At 34.9% G+C, this 20,905-nt stretch overlaps 2 protein-coding genes across 2 annotated transcripts in view; one reads left to right on the top strand and one right to left on the bottom strand.

The window, feature by feature from the left end:
• The first annotated feature begins 1,217 nt into the window (after positions 1–1,217).
• Positions 1,218–7,029, top strand: LOC137035337 (kelch-like protein 10). Its single transcript, XM_067408501.1, has 8 exons — positions 1,218–1,363; positions 1,443–1,932; positions 3,504–3,923; positions 5,706–5,903; positions 5,996–6,145; positions 6,253–6,369; positions 6,474–6,565; positions 6,747–7,029. Exons 1-8 carry the CDS (start codon positions 1,218–1,220, stop codon positions 6,880–6,882), a joined length of 1,749 nt encoding a protein of 582 aa, XP_067264602.1. The 3' UTR covers positions 6,883–7,029.
• A 7,711-nt stretch (positions 7,030–14,740) lies between these two features.
• Positions 14,741–20,905, bottom strand: part of LOC137036411 (E3 ubiquitin-protein ligase SH3RF3-like) — a 128,633-nt gene continuing 122,468 nt past the window's right edge. The window contains exons 9-10 of the mRNA XM_067410568.1: positions 19,494–19,834; positions 14,741–15,730 (exon numbers count right to left, since the gene is read on the bottom strand). Coding sequence (XP_067266669.1) covers positions 15,562–15,730; positions 19,494–19,834 — 510 coding nt within the window. The 3' untranslated portion in view covers positions 14,741–15,561. The remainder of the gene's footprint in view (positions 15,731–19,493; positions 19,835–20,905) is intronic.

Genomic DNA, 20,905 nt, shown 5'->3' on the forward strand with positions numbered 1-20,905 from the left:
AAACAGTAATATTGTGAAATATTATTACAATTTAAAATAACTGTACTATTTAAATATATTTCACAAAGTAATTTATTCCTGTGATCAAAGCTGAATTTTCAGCATCATTACTCCAGTCTTCAGTGTCACATGATCCTTCAGAAATCATTCTAATATGCTGATCTGCTGCTCAAGAAACATTTAATGTGTACAATTGTACAAAATATTTGTGTACAATATTTTTTTCAGGATTATTTGATGAACAGAAAGTTCAAAAGAACAGTGTTTATCTGAAATCTAATCTTTTGTAACATTATAAATGTCTTTACTGCCACTTTTGATTGATTTAAAGCATCCTTGCTGAATAAAAGTATTCATTTCTTTAATTTCTTTTCAAAAAAATAAAAATAAATTCTTACTGACCCCAAACTTTTGAACAGTAGTGTATAATGCTACAGAAGCTTTGTATTTCAGATAAATGCTGTTCTTTTGAACTTTCTATTCATCAAGGAATCCTGAAAAAAAAAGTACACAACTGTTTTCAACATTGAAAATAATCATAAATGTTTATTGGGCAGCAAATCAGCATATTAGAATGATTTCTGAAGGATCATGTTATTTTACACAGTTATTTTAAATTGTAATAATATTTCACAATATTACTGTTTTTACTGTATTTTTAATTAAATAAATGTAGCCTTGGTGAGCAGACGAAACTTCTTTTAAAAACATTAAAAATCTTAGTGGTTCCAAACTTTTGGACTGTACTGTACATTTTATATTAAATATTTGATAAATATTTTATTCGTTTACCTGCATGTCATGTGACCGTTAATCAACATCAGAGAACCATGAACATGCAAATGTTTTGTTAAATTATTGAAATATCAATTTAAAATATCAGGGGGAAGGCCTAAAAAAACAGTTTTTCCTAATAACATTATGAATCACCTGTTCTTCTGTCAAAAACTATTTTGTGCTTTTATTCCATGAAATGCTTAATATCACATTAAAACATAATCTGTTACAGTATCTATTGGCAGTTGATTAACATGTAATGTTAATTGGCTCAATGAGAATGTGAGGATTTGAACCAGACGGAATGTTGAACTGCAACTATGATGATGTCACAAAGATTCTAGAATTCTCTTGAGCATTTGGAGATTTCATTCACATCAGATTATTTTAGTCAGCATTTTATGTTGAAACTGAATTCCAGTGATCTTGAGCTAAACGACATGGAGCATAAGTTCATTGCCACAGCTTTTAACGAGTTTCATGAAGTTCGTTTACAGGGCGAACTCACGGACGTCGTCATCAAAGTCAATGGCAAAGACTTCAAAGCTCACAAGATCATTCTTTGCGCCTGCAGCCCTTATTTTAGGTAAGGCACATGCTTTGCAATTCTACAATGTCTAATTTAGTAGTGACATCTTTAGAAATTAATGTCATTTGCTCCACAGGAAGCTCTTCACCTCATCCACCAACGTGGAGGACAATTCCTACAACATTACGGGAATCTCTTCGGACACCATGTCTCTGATTATTCAGCATGCGTATGCCAGACCTGTTCTCATCACTACAGAGAACGTGTCGGAGCTCTTGCTGGCAGCAGATCAGTTTTCAGTCTCAGGACTCGTAGATTCTTGCTGCAAGTTCCTGGAGACAAACTTAAGCCTGAAGAACTGCATCAGTATCTGCATACTTACAGAGCATTTCCACTCCTGCTCAAATCTCCACCATCAAGCAAAGATCTTCACCCTGCAGCACTTTGAGGAGGTGCAGCAAGTGTCCGAGGAGTTCCTGGAGCTCTCGCTGGAACATCTGGATGACATGATCACTTGGGATGAGCTGAATGTCAGGAAGGAGGAGGTGGTTTTTGAGGCCATCATCCGCTGGATTAATCACGCTCCTGAAAACAGAAGAGAACACATCGCTCTGCTTCTGCCAAAGGTTAGACAGACTTCATCATGTTAAGTTTCCTCTGTATGAACTCTTACCTCTGTTTTTTATATTGCCAGTCTCATTATAATTAATAAACATGCCGATAATCTGTTATATGGGCCATTCTACAGAATTGGTTCAAAGTTGAAAACGTCTTGAAAAAAATGTCTTTTTCCACACATTTTGTATGCAAATTGTATAATACACATTTCTAATAATTTTGCAGTTAATTCTCATATTGTATTTTCCGAAAGTTTTGGAATATTTTTCCTCTCCCCAAATTTGTCACTACCGAAACACATTAATAAATAATTTAATAAGAAGGTTTACATTGACCTATTAAGATTTTGTTCACATTTACCTTGTAAATATATTTTTTGCTATTTTATTAAACAGTTTTCACAGGTAAATCAATAGCAATTACAATTTTAACAATATTTCAAGTGTAATTTATGAGATTTGTTGTATTTTAAATCCAGTTTTTCTTTGTAAAAGTCAAAGTTTATCAAACTGATTTCAAAGTTATGTTTGAATATACATTGAACCAAACACTATCATAACATCTTAGTTGATCATTCAATATACTTTATTTTTGACAAAACATCCTATGTTTCGGTCGTGACTGCACATTTTCGGTAGTGACAGTAATGTGTTGGTAGTGACCACATCACATGACACAATTTAACTGACATACTAAAACACTAATGATTTGCATAATAAAACATACTAAAATTACAATGATTTGCATAACCGTACTAAAATTAGTTTATTTTCGCCAAATAAACCTTTTGTCACTACCAAAACAATGATGTCATTACCGAAACGTGGTGAAGTTTCGGTAGTGACAATTTTAGATACTTTTGAGCCGCTCAAAGATGCTAATCAGCACATGGTTAGCTAGCACAGATCTGAACAGTTGTACACACAAAAAAACTACTTTTTATCAAATAACATATAATAATAACGCTAAAAACAATGATGTCACTACCGAAACTTCTCCATGTTTCGGTCGTGACTGTTTCGGTAGTGACAAATATGGATGCTTTTTAGATATGTTTCGGTAGTGACAATTTTAGATACTTTTGAGCCGCCCAAAGATGTTAATCAGCACATTAGCTAGCACAGCTCTGAAAAGTTGAACACACAAAAAAACTACATTACATACAACAACAGCCAAAAAAGTTTGCTTAATTGCAGAAAAAAAATGACATTCCTTAAAGTTGCACACAGATTTTCAGACTTTTGAACACATTTAACATTTTTTTTTTTTTTTTTTACCTAAAGTTTCATGATTTACAAAGATATAATATAAAATAAATCTTTTTTGAACTTCACAAAACAATGTAAAAAATCCAGCTCCCAATTAAAAGCCAAATAAATATAAATACAAATAAAACCAATAAATATTATTATTTTATATATATTAAGCTTTTAAATATTATTGTGGGATTCAATAGATAAAAGAAGGATCTTAGTAAATACTTAAATGCTTTTTAAATGTGTGTTTTGGTTGTAGGATAGCAGTTTGCACCAATTCTTTGGCCACAGTTGGTTGTAATTCTTCCCTCATTGCGCTTCAGGTTCGAATGGGGTTAATGTGTCCAGACTTCTTCATGAATAATGTAAGGAACAACACACTGGTGTCTGAGAATGAGGCATGTTCGGCCCTTCTCGTCAGTGCAATGAAGGCCATTTTTAACCTGCACACTGAGGAACCCACCAGCTCAGGCTTCATAAACCAACTAACACGCCCACGTCTGCCCTCTGACATCCTATTGGCCATCGGAGGATGGAGCATAGGCAGTCCCACCAATGGGATTGAGGCGTACGATGTGAGGGCAGACTGTTGGGTCAATGTCGCTCAAGAGGAAGAGCGTCCCAGAGCCTATCATGGGTCAGTGTTCCTCCATGGGTTTGTGTACTCCATTGGCGGCTTTGATGGCGAAAATTATTTCAGCAGTGTGAGGAAAATGAATCCTATCACTCACACCTGGCAAGAGGTGAGCATTGTTACGCATCCGAGTATCAACTAGTTTAATTTTACTACTAACAAATAGTGTGACTTTGGACGGTGTATGAATTTTGGACTGATATGAAACTTTGGTGGTGTTTCAAGACCAAGTAAGTCATCTACCCAAAGTCCCTTTAAGACTCGGCGGCCATCTTAGAAACGCCACTCAGGCATGCAAGTGGAAATTCTCCAAAGCTGTTTACTAAGCTTTCGATTAAATTTCATATTTGAAATCATCCATGAAATCTAACAACTGTCTGATAAATTTTGTTTCTAAACGTTCGAATCATGATGAAAAACAGCATTTTTCAGGCAGAACGAAGCTAATGCGCATACGCAGTTCTAACTGCGCTCTTTATTGGAAGCGTGCATTTGACTGTTTCTATAGGAACCGGAGCTTCTAACGCCTGCTGCAGTGACCCGATGACTTTACTAATGGGCTTGTATGCACGGACAGTTCTTTACAACTTCCGTATTAATATAAGCCAGCTGGAAAACTTCCGGTGAGAGTCATGTGCTGGTGTGTTGAGCATCAGTAGTGTAATACTTAGTTTATAATCAGAATATAGTCACTTAAATAGTCAGGCATGGCATTAATTTAGTTATTCAAGCGTAATACAGCATAAAAAATAAATAAATAAAGTCGTTCCTCAGTGTTCCTCCTCGACTAAATTCAATTCGACCATCAATTTTCACACTTTTATATGAAAAATTTTTTTCAAAAATTAAATATTTATTGTGCACTTTAGTTAGATGAATTGAATAAATTGTATGCTGAAATCATTGATCTTGTGCTGCTCTGACTGACAGCTGCTGTGATTATAAAGAGAGAGCAGCGTTCGTTCTCTGTGTCATTCATTCACAAGAAAAGTTATTGTTTTTCATGAGATTTTTCATACTTCACATTGACAAAATAGATGGCAAATAAATGCTACTTTGCCGCCACCTGCTGGTTAAAGTGGTAATTATTGTCTTTTTTCATTTTAAATAAGTGTTTTCTATCAAATGTTGAATTTCCTACATTTTTAAATGTTCGGTTTTACAATCTCAGAAGGATGAACAAGTAATGTCTGTGGTCATCACATTAAAAATAACATTTGAAGTGCATGTGCATGTCTAATTACAGATATGGCATTTTTAAACGGTCCCAATAGCTTCGTCTTTATTGCAATCAATAAAACTGGTTTATTGGCAAATTAGGTAAATGTGATAACTGCATTAAAATATTAATACAACATTAAAAAGTCATTTTTGTCAATGTACAGCGACTACAGAATGAACAGCTAACAGTTCACCGGAAATGCCCGAGCTGGCTTAACCACAACCAGGAAGTAACCGTGCATATAGCCTATTTGCGATTGGCTCTTATTTAGAAGGCGTTGCACTTTCTCCCATTTATAATAATACGAGTACACCATATTTCTTTATGTAAAAAGTCTTTGATCTATAAACAGTGTTAGCTCAAAAATGACTTAAATCAGCATGGGCTCATTTGAGCACCAAAAATGTTGTTTGAGTAGGCAGATTTCTGTTTGAAACACAACCATGGTATTGTCCGTACAAAACCAAAATTCTGTCACGGTATCAGATGGTAATACTATAGTACTATACCATGGTACTACTAATTATAATATATATAATTAAAGACACCGTAAGAATACTGTAGTATAATATCCAACCAAGTATGGTAATACAATGGTACTTGTCCAAAAAACAAAACTTCATATAGGCAGCTTTCTTTGTGTTGTGTTGTCTGTGTGTTACACACTAGGTGTCCTCCATGTACGAACAGCGATGTTACGTCAGTGTTGCTGTTCTTGACGGATTAATTTACGCCATTGGAGGTTTTAATGGACATGAACGGCAAAAAACAGCAGAACGCTACGACCCAAACACCAACCAGTGGACAATGTTAGCGGCCATGAGTGTACGGAGGAGTGACGCCAGCGCCACCTCACTGCAGGGCAGGGTAAGAACATTCACCCAAGGCAAACACTTGTCAAAGAGCATGTCGGACACTATCAGTGTGTTCATTCTACTGTATTTGTGTGCGTATGGCAGGTTTATATCTGTGGAGGTTTTACTGGGGTCGAGTGTCTCTTCACGGCTGAGTGCTTTAACCCCGAAACAAACCAGTGGACGCTCATCGCTCCCATGAGCAGCCGTCGCAGCGGTGTCGGTGTTATCGCGTACGGGAATCTGGTGTATGCTGTAAGTATATGAAAATGTGACATATTAATCAAACTGTACAAAAATAGATACTCAAAAAAGACCTTTTGGGTCTGCTGAGCCAGATAAATGCTCATTTATGTTTCAAGGTTGGTGGTTTTGATGGTGTCAGTCGTTTGCAAAGTGCCGAGGCCTACAACCCTCTCACTGACCTCTGGCGTGATATTGAATCTATGGTCAACCCACGCAGCAACTTCGGCATTGAGGTGAGATACGGATATTTAATGAGGATTCTGTTTTTAAAGATTCTCATTGGTCGCATACTGAACATGTTTCATGTAAGTAACAGTCATTGATTCTGATACTCCAGGTGTTGGACGACCAGTTGTTTGTTGTCGGGGGGTTTAATGGAGTCAGAACCTGCTCTAATGTGGAGTATTATGACCATAGGACGAATGAATGGTAACGTTCACATCACTGGTCATTTCACACTGCATGACATATAGTAGAAAAATAGTAATGCTTTACAGTAAACTCCTATTAGTTAATGCACTAAAAATGATCAATACATTTGAGTTTTTGGACTAACTGGATTGTAAAAAGAGTCTTTATGTGACTTTCTCTATATCTTTTTTCTTCACAGGGATGAGTCATGTGACATGAGTATTTCCCGCAGTGCTGTGAGCTGCTGTATATTATCGGGGTTACTTGATGTCACACCGTATGTGATCGATCGAGACTCTCTCCAGACATCAGAAGACGAGTCTGACAGCGATTGATGGACCTTCCCTTCCAGAAGAAACATCACGACACGCCACATGATTGCACTTTAAAGTCGGCATGAGATGGAAGTTGCACTAGTCTTTTCTTCTCTATTGTGCCGTATATCCGAGTAAAATGGCTTCTTGAACAAGAACAAATGTAGGGAGGGGCTTAATTTGCTATTGGCCGATCTCATGTGAGTGACAGGTTGCCTCGCCCTCCCACCAGTAAACACATCATCAAAGAAATGATGTCACTGCTAGAGAGAGGGGAAGTTATTTTGGTTAAAGATTATGAGGGACATGAATTAAAATAAATACAACAAATTATTCTGGAGGGCCATGAAAGTTTTGTGAAAATAATAAAAAATGCTTTATAGAAAAATAAGTTTTATATATATATATATATATATATATATATATATATATATATATATATATATATATATATATATATATATATATATATATATAGCTGTGAGCAGCAATTATCAGGGCTCTTTTAGGCCTTAAAGCACATGCAAACAAATGTATAATGTAGCCTGTAATCATCTCGATCATAGATGGAAAAGACCATTTACAGACAATACAGGCAATTTATTATAGGATATTAGTACTATAGGATATATGGTTTATAAAACTTTATAAAACTTTTAACTGGTTATTGAGGTTGAGCCAAAAACCTAGGATTAGTTTGCCAAAGTTGATTTTTGAAAGAATCTCCAATATTTAACAAACATTTTGATGTCCTAGAGGCAAAGTTGGTCAGAATGAATAGTTCTACCATGTGGTCTGAATGTTGTGAGCGTGTGTGAAAAAAACATGCAAGACTTGAAAAACACAATGGTGGCTGATTTCTTTTGAATTTCTCATAGGCCTCTAGGGCCGTGAGTCAAACAGCCCCAGCAAGATTCGTTCCGATTGGTCTCCGTTATCCTTGTCTGATAGCTGCTCAAAATTCATTGGCCGATGGCAGACATGTTTTTTGAGATATGTCAGCGTCCTCATAGACAATCATGGCACCTCGGATGAAGACACTGCATGCCAATTTGCAAGTCGATTGGACTAACGGTGAAGTAGTTATAGCCGTTTTCATGGGTTTTTTTCCTGTTATAGCGCCACCAAGTGGCCAGTTGCCGCATCTTTTTTCACATGACCACAGAATGAGCTCTTACATAGGTGTGCCAAGTTTGGTGAAAATATCTCATTACGTTCACAAGTTATAGCCATTTTAGTAAAAGTGGCTCCGCCCACTTCGAACGTTTTGGCTTCCCTTAGAGACCATGAATCGAAAATTCAACTTTTTTTGATAATTATTGACAATCCAGAGACTCCAGAGAATCTTGCTGCATTGGTTTGGTTCCAATCAGGTCAAAAACCTAGGACTAGTTCGCAAAAGTAGGTTTTTAAAAAAAATCCAAAATACCAGAATTTTTCGCTGAGTGAGTGATTCCGAGGCCAACAATTCGAACAATATAAGACACTTGAACCTTCGCCTAGGAGTTATGAGACATTTCATACTTTTGACTGCTGTAGCGCCCCCCTCAGGCCGATCGGGGCGAACCTTGGTGACGTTGTAGATGATGTGAGCACTACCCTCAAAGTTTCAATTCTCTACGACTTACGGTTTGGTCTGCCCAATCACTTTAAGGGGAGAATGCTGATCCTTGGAAAATGTAACAATTACAATAGGGTTTTAGCGCTACAAGCTTGAACCCCTAAAAAAACGCTGACAGGGAAGGAGTTAATTAAAAAAAAAAAACACACACACAAAATATACATTTCAGTTAATAAGGACATAAACTCAGACTGACGTGAAAGAGATTGTTTTCATCGCTGCTGGACTGTCACAGAAATATTTCCCGGTATTGTGGTCACTTCTGTGTCCTGGAGGGAATTTCAAACAAGCCAATTTCAGCGTGACGTGGCCTGTAGTGAACGGAATAACCTCGTTCAGCATCAGGGCTCTCGGAATAATCAACTGCATTTGCATTTAGATAGTCAGTCTTTTGACGGCTGTCTTGAGCGACTCTTCTCAGCGTTCAGCAGGGAAATTGGTTTGTTACTTCAGCCTGCTGAGGAAGATTTGAAATTTCCAATTACAAGACTCGGACAAGAGATGTGACAATTCCAGGAGTGTGCATGCGGAAAACATGGAGAGCTGGAAGAAACAGACAGGTCATGATTTGATTAGAGCGAAAGTCTTGCGGTGGATGTTCATCTGTTCATTCGGTACTAGATGAAAGAACAGAGCAGAACCAGTCTGACTTATTCACATTCGCTCTATTGATTATAAGGGGAAAAGCCTAGAGAGAATCAGTCTAAACATTGTGAATGTGGTAAAAATGGAGCTCTTAGCATCATAAAATCAGCCACTGTATTTAATGATGTCTTTCTGTGAGAGTCGATCACGTCGGTTCTAAGACTAGAATCAGAAATATTCTGGTTTTTAATACCAATCCACTTAAAGGTGCAGTAAGCGATTTCTGAGAAATGCTGTTGAAAGTGGATCCGGCCACCAAAACACACGTTTAAATCACCATGTTGCACAAACCATAAGGCGAAACCTAGCATGTTTGGAATCATTGGACTCGATAAGGATTCAGGAGTCTAAAGAGATGAATCCTGTGAAAATAAGTCAACCACACCCAAAGTTATAAGCATTTGAATATTTGATTTTACCACTAGGTGGTGCTGGTCCAAAACTTCTCAGGCTCATTTATAGCATCGTGCTGAGTTGCGTAACGATATGCTTATGCATTCATTAAATACAGCATTTTAGCATAAAATTCAAAAATTCAGAAGTTATAAGCAAAAATAGCAATTTTTTTGTATCTCCGGACCAGTAGGGGGCGCTGCGCTGAAACGATGCATGTTGCCTCAGGTCATGCTTGTGATGACATGCACCAAGTTTGGTCTGAATATGTTGCGGAGATACAGCATTACGCCTATTTTCGCAAGCGCTACGTAAAATTTGTTCACATGTTTTTCGAAAACATTTTGACTAATTGACAAATTCCACAACTTTTTGTCGGCATGGTCTGAAGATGATCTGGTTCGTTTTTTAAAAAAAAAAACGGCCTAGGAGGTGTTCGAAAAAGTAGGTTTTTCAGAAAATTTAAAATGGCGGGAAAATTTTCAAGACGAAAAATGAATGCAAACGAATTGATTTGAGCCAAATTTTGGACAGGTGGTGGCGCTAGAGGGATTGAGTTAGAGACTCCAAATTTGCTCTATTTACAGTTCAGACTGCCCTCTATCAGTGTGCCAAATTTCACAACTTTTTAACATACGGTTCTATAGGGTGCCATAGACTTCCAGAGTGGAAACGGAAGAATAATAATAAGAATGCCAACGATATACAAGTATGTAAACGTTTGAATGACTATTTTCTCAATCGGATTCAACAATACCTTGCGCACATATTTACCAGAGCCCTTTTATAATAAGATCTCACTTCTCATACGTTTGACTTCTTACAAACATGCAGTTTATTTGCATCTTACGAACTGGTCTTTGAGATTGAACATTTACTAAATATTTGCTAAAGAAAACACACTTGTAACATATTTGTCAGCTTTCCTTTTCTAGTCAAAAACGACAATCATACTAATGAAATCTTACATCACAGTGACTTTTTTTCCAGTTCTGTAAACTTAAACGGGTTGCAAAGTTTAGGGTTCCTATAAACAGACTGGATTGGATTAATTTGGATCAACAAAACTGAGTGCATGCAAACATACCTAATGAAATGCATCTGCTTTCTGCATGGACCTCTGTGTATGCACTAGTCCAACAGTGATTAATCCAATTAGTGGTTACAATGATGAGTGGAATCGATTCTTTTTTACGACTGGATAACTGTTCTGTGGGATTCATTTAACGTGCAAATGATGCACAACACTCATCAAATCCAGTCATTATAGCAGTGATAATGATAGTTTTACTGTACATCTGTATGAAAACTCAACAAATCTTGCTTTAAAATCAAAGGCATTTATTGCTAAAATGTACTTGACAAACAAAACAAAAACAAACAAACCACATTATCATCATAATCAGTATAAGACAATGTGAAAATGAAAACAATGTCAAATACCAGAGAACAAGTTCTTGAGGAAATATTCCCCAACATCTCCACTCTAGCACCAGTAGCATATAAATATGTCATCATATAGAGCTTCTTCGTTCATGTTAGAGTTCATGCTGAAGGAAATATTCTCATGAATCATTCTGGCATTATTTATAACGCAAAACTCACATCGCACGGGTCTGAGTAAATAAAGACAGAATGATCATCTGAAGGTGAATTATTCCTCTTTTCAATGGTCAGAACAGAAGCAGGAACCATCATCTCATCTCCAACATGGAGACCAACATGTGCTTGTCTTTTGGCGAGCAAAAATGGCACTTGTGCCGAAACCCCAAACGTGAAAAACACGGCACCATGATCAAATCCGCAATGATCTGATAAAAAGAGCACGACATACAGAGCATGAGAATAAAAACACTGTAGGAATCCGTCCAAAGAAATAGAAACCAAGTCACTCGTGTGAACATGTGGATGAATCATCTTGTGCTTATGAAGAACGAGCGTCGACTTCAACGCTGAATAATGTTGAATCTGCTGGAAAAGGAGGAATCCATGTGCTCACGACTCTTTAATATTGATGCTTTCACCTCTATATTCATTAATGTGTTCTTATTAACCATCAGCAGCAGCTTTAGAGGCTTCTTTTGTACTGTATAACACAAACCACAGCTGCGGCGTAAGGGGCATTTACACAGGACGCGTTCGTATGTTAATAACACTATTGTTTAAGGCCAAAATACACTGCAATGATGTCAGTTTAGGGCATGTGGATATAGACTAACAACTTAAGTCAGCATGAAACCAAAGTTGCGCTAGTCTTTTCTTTCCTATTGTGACGTATATATGAGTGAAATTGCTTTGCAAACAAGAACAAATGTTATCATCAGAGAAAGGGAGGGGAAGTTATTCTGATACAAAATTATGATGCACATGAATTAAAACAATAATGATCAACATTTATAATAAACACTGCAATATTCCATAACAAAACAAGAATTGTTCATTCTGATTTCATGGTGATTTTAAAAATCAGTGCAGACCGAACATAAGACCACGTCACTGCGTGATCTCTGGACTGATTTAGTATGTAAAACACACACTAGTGGATCTCTGTCAGCATGGACGCATGTTTAATTCGATGTAAATGAGCATTTTCATCTAAAATAAATCAATGGTGAGGTAATGGGTTCAATTCCCAAGGAATTAGGTATTTTGTTTTCATTTAAATTTTAGTTGAATTTTCTAGTGTTTTAGTCATTTTAGTATTTTTTTTTTTAAATATGTCTATAGATTTAATTATTTTTTATTTCAGTTTTAGTTATTTTAGCACATGAAGATAAACTAAATGAAAATGAGAAATTTTGCGTCGGCAACTAGATTAAATAAAATAAATATTTTATTTCAGGTAACAAAGCAACAAAAATGTTTTTTTTCTATGGTTTTAGTTTTGGTCTCAGTCAACTATAACCCAATAAAAATCTGCCAAATCTGCATAAATGTAAATTTCACATCCACTATTTAATGAAATATGTACAGTAGCGGCTAAAAGTGATGTCCAGCAAAATTGACATCTTCAAATATTAAATATGTGTTATAGATTTTGTAATCATATTGTGTAGTTGTGTTTGGAGAGGATTTTTTTATTTGTGATAATAATGTAATGAAACATGACAAATTGTGTGCATCATTTTTAAACAGGCTGTCATACAAAGAAATTATGAACACAAGAGAACCAACTAAATATTAATAACTGATTATTGTTGTATTCAATGTTTGCCTTTTCCTCAGCTTTTTGTTTTTCTATGCATTTTTTTGCACATTAAAATAAAACCTGTAGCTGTAGTTTATCAATAATTTTGATAAATAAGGATAAATACCTTAACCAAGTTTAGTGTTTTGCTCTTGCATCATATATAAAATACAGTACCGGTCAAAAGCTCGGAAAAATTACTATATTTAATGTTTTTGAAAGAAGTCTCTTCTGCTTATGAAGGCTGCATTTATTTGATCAAAAATACAGAAAATACAGTAAAAAATTGTGAAATATTATTCCAATGTAAAATAGCTGTTTTCTAGGTGAATATCTAGTAAAGCGTAATTTATTTCTGTGATCAAAGCTGAATTTTCAGCATCATTACTCCAGTCTTCAGTGTCACATGATCCTTTAGAAATCATTCTAGAAATAACTGAGTATCAAATCAGCATATTAGAATGATTTCTGGAGTAATGATGCTGAAAATTCAGCTTTTAATCACAGGAATAAATTACACTTTACTATATATTCGCATAGAAAACAGCTGTTTTACATTGGAATAATTTTTCACATTTTTTACTGTATTTTTGATTAAATAAATGCAGCTTTGATGAGCAGAAGAGACTCTTTCAAAAACATTAAATATAGTAATTTTTCCAATCTTTTGACCGGTACTGTATATTCATGTCATTCACGTTTGGCCACTACTGTATTTTCAAGAGGAATTTAATAAGAATGATTGACATTTTGTTGGCTGAACCACACAAAATAACTCATTTAGCTTCATTTCATGAAATGAAACATGTTCTCTTCTGACTGAAGCCCACCGTGTGTGACGGTGAGTTTGTGCTTGAGACGCCGCTGTGATGCTGGTTGTTGTTTGAATCTCTCCTGAGCGTCTATAAAAATAAAGATGTGCTGCTTCATCTGAACTCAACAGGTCCGTCGGTCTCCTCTAATGTAGAGCAGCGTCTGACAGAGATAAAACGGCTTCTGATAAACGCCTGAAACAAACTCTACACGAGTACAGGAACACAGATGTTTGAAATGCACTCTGTTTAATGCCTCAGAAAACACAACACATTAGTGTCGGCATGAAACTGAAGTTGCGCTCGTCTTTTCTTCTCTATTGTGACATATATCAGAGTGAAATGGCTTTGCAAACAAGAACAAATGTAGGGCGGGGCTTGATTTTGTCTGTGGGGAATTGATTGGACGGTTGTGTTTTGCTATTGGAGGATCCCATGTGAGTGACAGTTTGCCCCGCCCTCGTCATCAGAGAAGAGAAGTCAAAGTGAGAGGGAGGGGAAGATTATGAGGAACATGAATTTAAAACAATAATGACGTGCGGCAATTAAATACACACCTGGTCAAACACGTTTATGTACTCGCGTAGAGTCTGTTTCTGGTCTACGGCACATTGAGCACATGGAAAATTCATGAAAATAGTTCTTGAAACTCTATGGAGCTCAACACCAGCAGATAGAAAGCAAAGACGCTTCAGGCATCAAACCTCCACAGAACGCTCAGAAAACCAGAGACAGATAATGTCTGTAAAGACTGATGAGGCAGTAAACCGGCATGCACATCCCATGATTCACTAGGAAAGACAGAACCAGCATATAAAACCAATAAAAAGAGTTTGTGCTTTCACGAAGAGTTTCACTGTACCATCACTGTAAACGAGTTTCAGAAAGAACAAACCTGTGAGTGAATCTCACCAAAACATGCCCGGGTCATATTTCAGTCCAAAAACAAACAAAAATTATTTATTTAGATATATATATATATATATATTTAATTATATAATTATATATATACACACACTTCAAAAGTTTGGTGTCAGTAAGTTTTTTTTTTTTGTAAAAAAAGAAAAACAATACTTTTATTCATCAAGGACACATTAAACTGATCAAAGTGACATTAAACATTTATAATGTTACAAAAGATTCTATTTCAAATAAATGCTGTTCTTTTTAACTTTCTATTCATCAAAGAATCCTGAAAAAATAAAATGTATCACGGTTTGCACAAAAAAATGAAGCAGCACAACTGTTTTCAACATTTATAATAATACAAACAACTATAAGCACCAATAATAATTGATAGTAATTATAATAGTTAAAAAGTAATTAGTAATTATTCCAAACTTTTGACAGGTAGTGTATATATATAAATATACATTTTAATGTTAATTATTGTGACATTGTTTTCACAATTAAACACATTTTAACCATAAACTCTCATTATTTTTGAGTTTTTTTTACAATTCTCAATCCTGTAATGCACTATTTTTCTTTTGAATGAGCATAAAGGCACTACTATACTAATACTAACATGCTGTATTAATATTTACCATTTAAATAATATATTATGAATTCATTTGCATTACAGTAATGAGAATCTAGTGGGAAAATAGTCAAAAATAATGCAAAATGTTGATTTTGGTGTGAAATATGACAGGTTTGATAAGCTTCATCACTCACTGCATTCATCTGATATCTCTATGAATAACATCCTCGTGTCGTTCTCATTCAGATCTGCTGATTAAAGAAGGGAAGAAAAGTGAGGATGAAGCGGTCGCTGCAGGAATCTGTGAGGACCTGATGAAGATCTGAGATGTGATCCACACACGCACTCAAGAGGGCGCCGCAGACTCACACGCTCCTCCAGATGAGCATCATTTATTCCTAACGGATGTATGAGGACGATGGCAGTGAAGATGCTCGTCTTTGTGCTCGTCTTCATGACTGTGTGTCTGCTTATTCTGGGCATTATGAGCATGAGATATTCCGGACGATCCCGAAGATCCCGTCACGGGAATCAGAGCTTGTTGGCTGGTGTTTTTCATCTAGAAACTCTCCACAAAGCTGCCGGGGAAGAGGCCCGTCCGGCCGGTGCGCTGAAGCGTCCCCTTGTACCAGCCATCCTCACGTTTCTTGTGCACAAACACGATGTCGCCTTCCTTCAGCTCGATCTCGGCCTCGCTCTGCGGCGGGTACGGGACGAGCACACGGTACCTGAAGGGAAGAGAACGGACACGCTTTTACACGACGGGTGAAACATTTACACAGAGAAGTTTGTGTGTTCAACAACAGCACAGTATCTGCAGGGCTTATACAATAAGATTTAAGGCTTTTTAAATCAAATTAATAAATCAAATCAATACCATTCTCTTTAAAATATATATGCATATATATGCAAATCATACATAATTAATAAATTAATTTTAGTGATGTAATAATAACAAAGCAGTTGATCATTTGCACATATAATAATGTTAATGCATACTGTGATTATCTATTTATCTTTACGCTTTAACTCTTCTGACGGAATCCATGTTTTCACTGTTAAACGTTAGGGGGCGCTATTACACATCTTCTAAATGAGTACAGAATCTCTGGATCAAAACACAGGGGAAGAAGCAGCAGAAACAAGCGATAGAAGCATTGTTGACGCACATAAATGACACGATCATCAATGTTGAACCCATGAAAAGGAAACGACTGTGAAGCTTTGATCATCATTCCCATCCGGATGAAGTTTGAAAAAAAACATGATTTTCTCAGCTTTTTTTTTTTTAGCTTTTTTATGATGGCATGGCAGGGAAAGAGTTAATAAAACGTACAATTATTGAATTAATGGTATATATGAGTGAAATAAGTTCATACGCATACCGTTTTTGCCGATTTGTTCCTCACTTTTGATGTAGGATGAAATCCATAGAATTTAGGATCAAATACTATCATATGTGCATTTTATAAATGAGAGCATTGATTTAATTCAACAGTCCACAAGAGGGCGAAGCTATGGAAGCTTGTTTCTGCCAGTGAATTAAAAATAAAAAAAGGTATAATTGCTAATTTTTATCACACAATTCTGACTTTATAGCAATTTCAAGTTTATAAATCGCAATTCTGGCTTTATATCTCCCAATTCTGACTTTATAACTCACAATTTTGACTTTATAACAATTTTAGAGTTTATAACTCGCAATTCTGACTTTATAACTCGCAATTCTGACTATAACAATTTTCGAGTTTATAACTCACAATTCTGACTTTATAACTCGCAATTCTGACTTTATATCTCACAATTCTGACTTTATAAAAATGTTCAAGTTTATATCTCGCAATTCTGACTATAACAATTTCAAGTTTATAACTCGCAATTCTGGCTTTATATCTCGCAATTCTGACTATAACAATTTCAAGTTTATAACTCGCAATTCTGACTTTATAACTCACGATTCTGACTATAACAATTTTCGAGTTTATAACTCACAATTCTGACTTTATAACTCACGATTTTCACTATAACAATTTTCCAGTTTATAACTCGCAATTCTGACTTTATAACTCGCAATTCTGACTATAACAATTTTCGAGTTTATATCTCACAATTCTGACTTTATAAATCGCAATTCTGACTTCATAACAATTTTCGAGTTTATAACTCACAATTCTGACTTTATTTCTCGCAATTCTAACTTTATTTCTCGCAATTCTGACTTTATTTCTCGCAATTCTGACTTTATAACAATTTTCGAGTTTATAACTCGCAATTCTGACTTTATATCGCGCAATTCTGACTTTATAACTCACAATATCAAGCAATTCTGATTTTATAACTCGCAATTCTGACTTTATAACTCACAATTATGACTTTATAACAATTTTCGAATTTATAACTCGCAATTCTGACTTCATAACTCACAATTCTGACTTTATAACTCGCAATTCTGACTTTATATCTCACAATTCTGACTTTATAAAAATGTTCAAGTTTATATCTCGCAATTCTGACTTTATAACTCGCAATTCTGACTTTATAAAAATGTTCAAGTTTATATCTCACAATTCTGACTTTATAACAATTTTCGAATTTATAACTCGCAATTCTGACTTCATAATTTTCGAGTTTATAACTCGCAATTCTGACTTCATAATTTTCGAGTTTATAACTCGCAATTCTTACTTTATATCACAATTCTGACTTTATAACTCACAATTCTGACTTTATGTCTCGCAATTCTGACTTTATTTCTCGCAATTCTGACTTTATAACAATTTTCGAGTTTATAACTCGCAATTCTGACTTTATATCGCGCAATTCTGACTTTATAACTCACAATTCTGACTTTATATCAAGCAATTCTGATTTTATAACTCGCAATTCTGACTTTATAACTCACAATTCTGTCTTTATAACAATTTTCGAGTTTATAACTCACAATTCTGACTTTATAACTTGCAATTCTGACTTTATAAAAATGTTCGAGTTTATATCTCGCAATTCTGACTTTATAACTCGCAATTCTGACTTTATAACTCACAATTCAGATTTTTTAACAATTTTCGAGTTTATAACTCGCAATTCTAACTTCATAACAATTTGAGTTTATAACTCACAATTCTGACTTTATTTCTCGCAATTCTGACTTTATAAAAATGTTCGAGTTTATATCTCGCAATTCTGACTTTATAACTCACAATTCTGATTTTTTAACAATTTTCGAGTTTATAACTCGCAATTCTGACTTCATAACAATTTGAGTTTATAACTCGCAATTCTGACTTTATTTCTCGCAATTCTGACTTTATAACTCGCAATTTTGACTTTATATCACGCAAATTCTGATTTTATAACTCGCAATTCTGACTTTATATCATGCAATTCTGACTATAACTCGCAATTCTGACTTTTTCTCGCAATTCTGACTTTATTTCTCGCAATTCTGACTTTACATCAAGCAAATTTTGACTTTATAACTCGCAATTCTGACTTTTTATCTCGCAATTCTGACTATACAACTGGCAATTCTGACTTTATAACAAATTTCTACTTTATAACTGGCAATTCTGACTTTATTTCTCGCAATTCTGACTTTATAACTCACAATTCTGACTTTATATCAAGCAATTCTGATTTTATAACTCGCAATTCTGACTTTATAACTCACAATTCTGACTTTATATCAAGCAATTCTGATTTTATAACTCGCAATTCTGACTTTATAACTCGCAATTCTGACTTTATAACTCACAATTCTGACTTTATAAAAATTTTCAAGTTTATAACTCACAATTATGACTTTATTTCTCGAAATTCTGACTTTATTTCTAGCAATTCTTACTTTATATCACGCAATTCTGACTATTTCTCGCAATTCTGACATTATTTCTCATAATTTCGAGTTTATAACTTGCAATTCTGACTTTATAACAATTTTAAGTTTATTTCTTGCAATTCTGACTTTATATCACACAATTCTGACAACTCGGTATTTCAAGTTTATATCTCATAATTCTGAGAAAAGAAGTCAGAATTGTGAGATAAAGTCGCAATTACCTTTATTTTTATTTAGTGGCGGAAACAAGCTTTCATACGAAACGGATAAATACAAACAATACTGTGCAAGAACAAACCTGGTTAAAGTGTGTTTATTTTTTAACTGAAGTGCATACAATTATGAAACCTAGGCTCTCGTTTTTGCCATTTTTATCTTAAGTTTTAATTTTAATTTGCCAGCCATAGTGAGGAGATATTAACACAGACACTCTTAAAAATAAAGATTGCAAAAGAGGGTTTTCACTGCAAAGCAACCGAAGAGTCATTTTTGGGTCCTCAAAGAACCTTTCAGTGAGCAGTTCCACTTAGTGTGAAGAATATTTTAATAATCTTTTTCAATTTTGTGCATTGAAAAGCTTCCATTGATGTTAAAGGCTCTTCATGAAATCACAGATGCCAATATAGATGGTTTATTTAGGAGTGCAGGCTCACCTCTCTCGGGATAATGGCTTGGGTTCGGGCCGGACAGCCAGCGGTGAGGACGAGCAGGCCTGTCGAGCTGGTGGAGACACGGAGAAGTTGAGATCCAGTGAGCCAGACTTTCTGTGCAGAGGCTCCATGCCCATGGCTCCCTGCATCTCGCTCTCGATGGGGCAGGATCCGGCCCGGCCGTGACCGCCGGCGGAGCGCAGCTCGGGAGCCATGGCTCCCTGCACCGAGGACGAGGTGGAGGCCGGCTCATGCGTGGGAGAGATGGACGGCGGCGAGCGAGACTTCTTTTTGGCTGCGGCTCCAGAAAGCAGCTTGAGGAGGCCACTGCTCTTCTTTTCCTTCTGTGTGAGAAACAGACAGAGATACTGGTGTTTTCATAAGTCCCAGACGGAATCACAGAATCAGTCATAAAAAAGGAATGTACTGTATAACACGGAATGTCACAGAACTTGGCAAATGTTGGATGAATAAATCAAAAGTAGAGCTGCACGCTTCATCAAATGCTGCGTGACGCTCGTCTCACTATATGAAGAAAATACATGAACATTATTAAACCTTTATTTTTTAAGGAATATCACACAATCTTTCCATGTTTTAATTGAAGCAGTAAACCAGTGTTATTTTATCATCACTGAGATACTAATATAGTTTTTTTGTTTTAAATATTTTGAATTTGAATTTTAATTTTAGTTAGTTAGTTTAGTTAGTTGTTTGTTTGTTTTTTTTAAATATGTCTACATCATTATGATTTAATTTTTACTTAATAAAAATGTTGCTTCAACTAGCTGAAATAAAATGTGTTATTTTAAATGAATGTTTATTTTATTTCAAGTGATAAAGAAGTTTTTTTTATGGATTTAGTTTTAATTAAGCACAAAACTGAATTTCCATTTCATTACTTTTTAAAACATTAATTTAAATTGTTAATTTTTTTGCCTTCAATTCATTGCCACTATTTTTGATAATAAATTTTTATTAAATCATTAATCCAGAAAACTTAAACAGAATACACAGAATCTATGAAAGGAAAAAAGTATTATTGTAAAAATTATAAGAAATTATTACATTTTTAAAGTTTTATGAATTCAATTAATACTTTTTGATCATTAAAAATTAAAATTAAGACAATGTTTTATGCCTTCATTTGACTACCATCATTTTAGATAATATATTTTTATTAAATCATAAATCCAGAAAATTAAAACAGGCAACACAGAAAATCTTAAAATAAATAAATAAATAAAATTTAATTATTAAAAAGGAATCCTGAAAAATTAAAAAAAAAAAAAACAGAAATTTTGATAATAATAATAATAATAATAATAAATTAATTAAATTGTTAAAACGGAATCCAGAAAAATTAAAACAAACACAAAATATTCTGTAAATAATAATAATAATAATAATAATAA

The sequence above is a fragment of the Chanodichthys erythropterus genome, chromosome 14 (genome assembly GCF_024489055.1).
Source record: "Chanodichthys erythropterus isolate Z2021 chromosome 14, ASM2448905v1, whole genome shotgun sequence".
Taxonomy (NCBI): Eukaryota; Metazoa; Chordata; class Actinopteri; order Cypriniformes; family Xenocyprididae; genus Chanodichthys; species Chanodichthys erythropterus.

What these genes read in the sequence shown, in the direction of transcription:
- LOC137035337 (XM_067408501.1), top strand. Translation starts at nt 1,218, where the DNA reads ATGGAGCATAAGTTCATTGCCACAGCTTTTAACGAGTTTCATGAAGTT. An exon ending in TCACTCACACCTGGCAAGAG is followed by an intron (nt 3,924 to 5,705) that starts GTGAGCATTGTT and finishes GTTACACACTAG; the next exon opens with GTGTCCTCCATGTACGAACA. An exon ending in ACGGGAATCTGGTGTATGCT is followed by an intron (nt 6,146 to 6,252) that starts GTAAGTATATGA and finishes TTATGTTTCAAG; the next exon opens with GTTGGTGGTTTTGATGGTGT.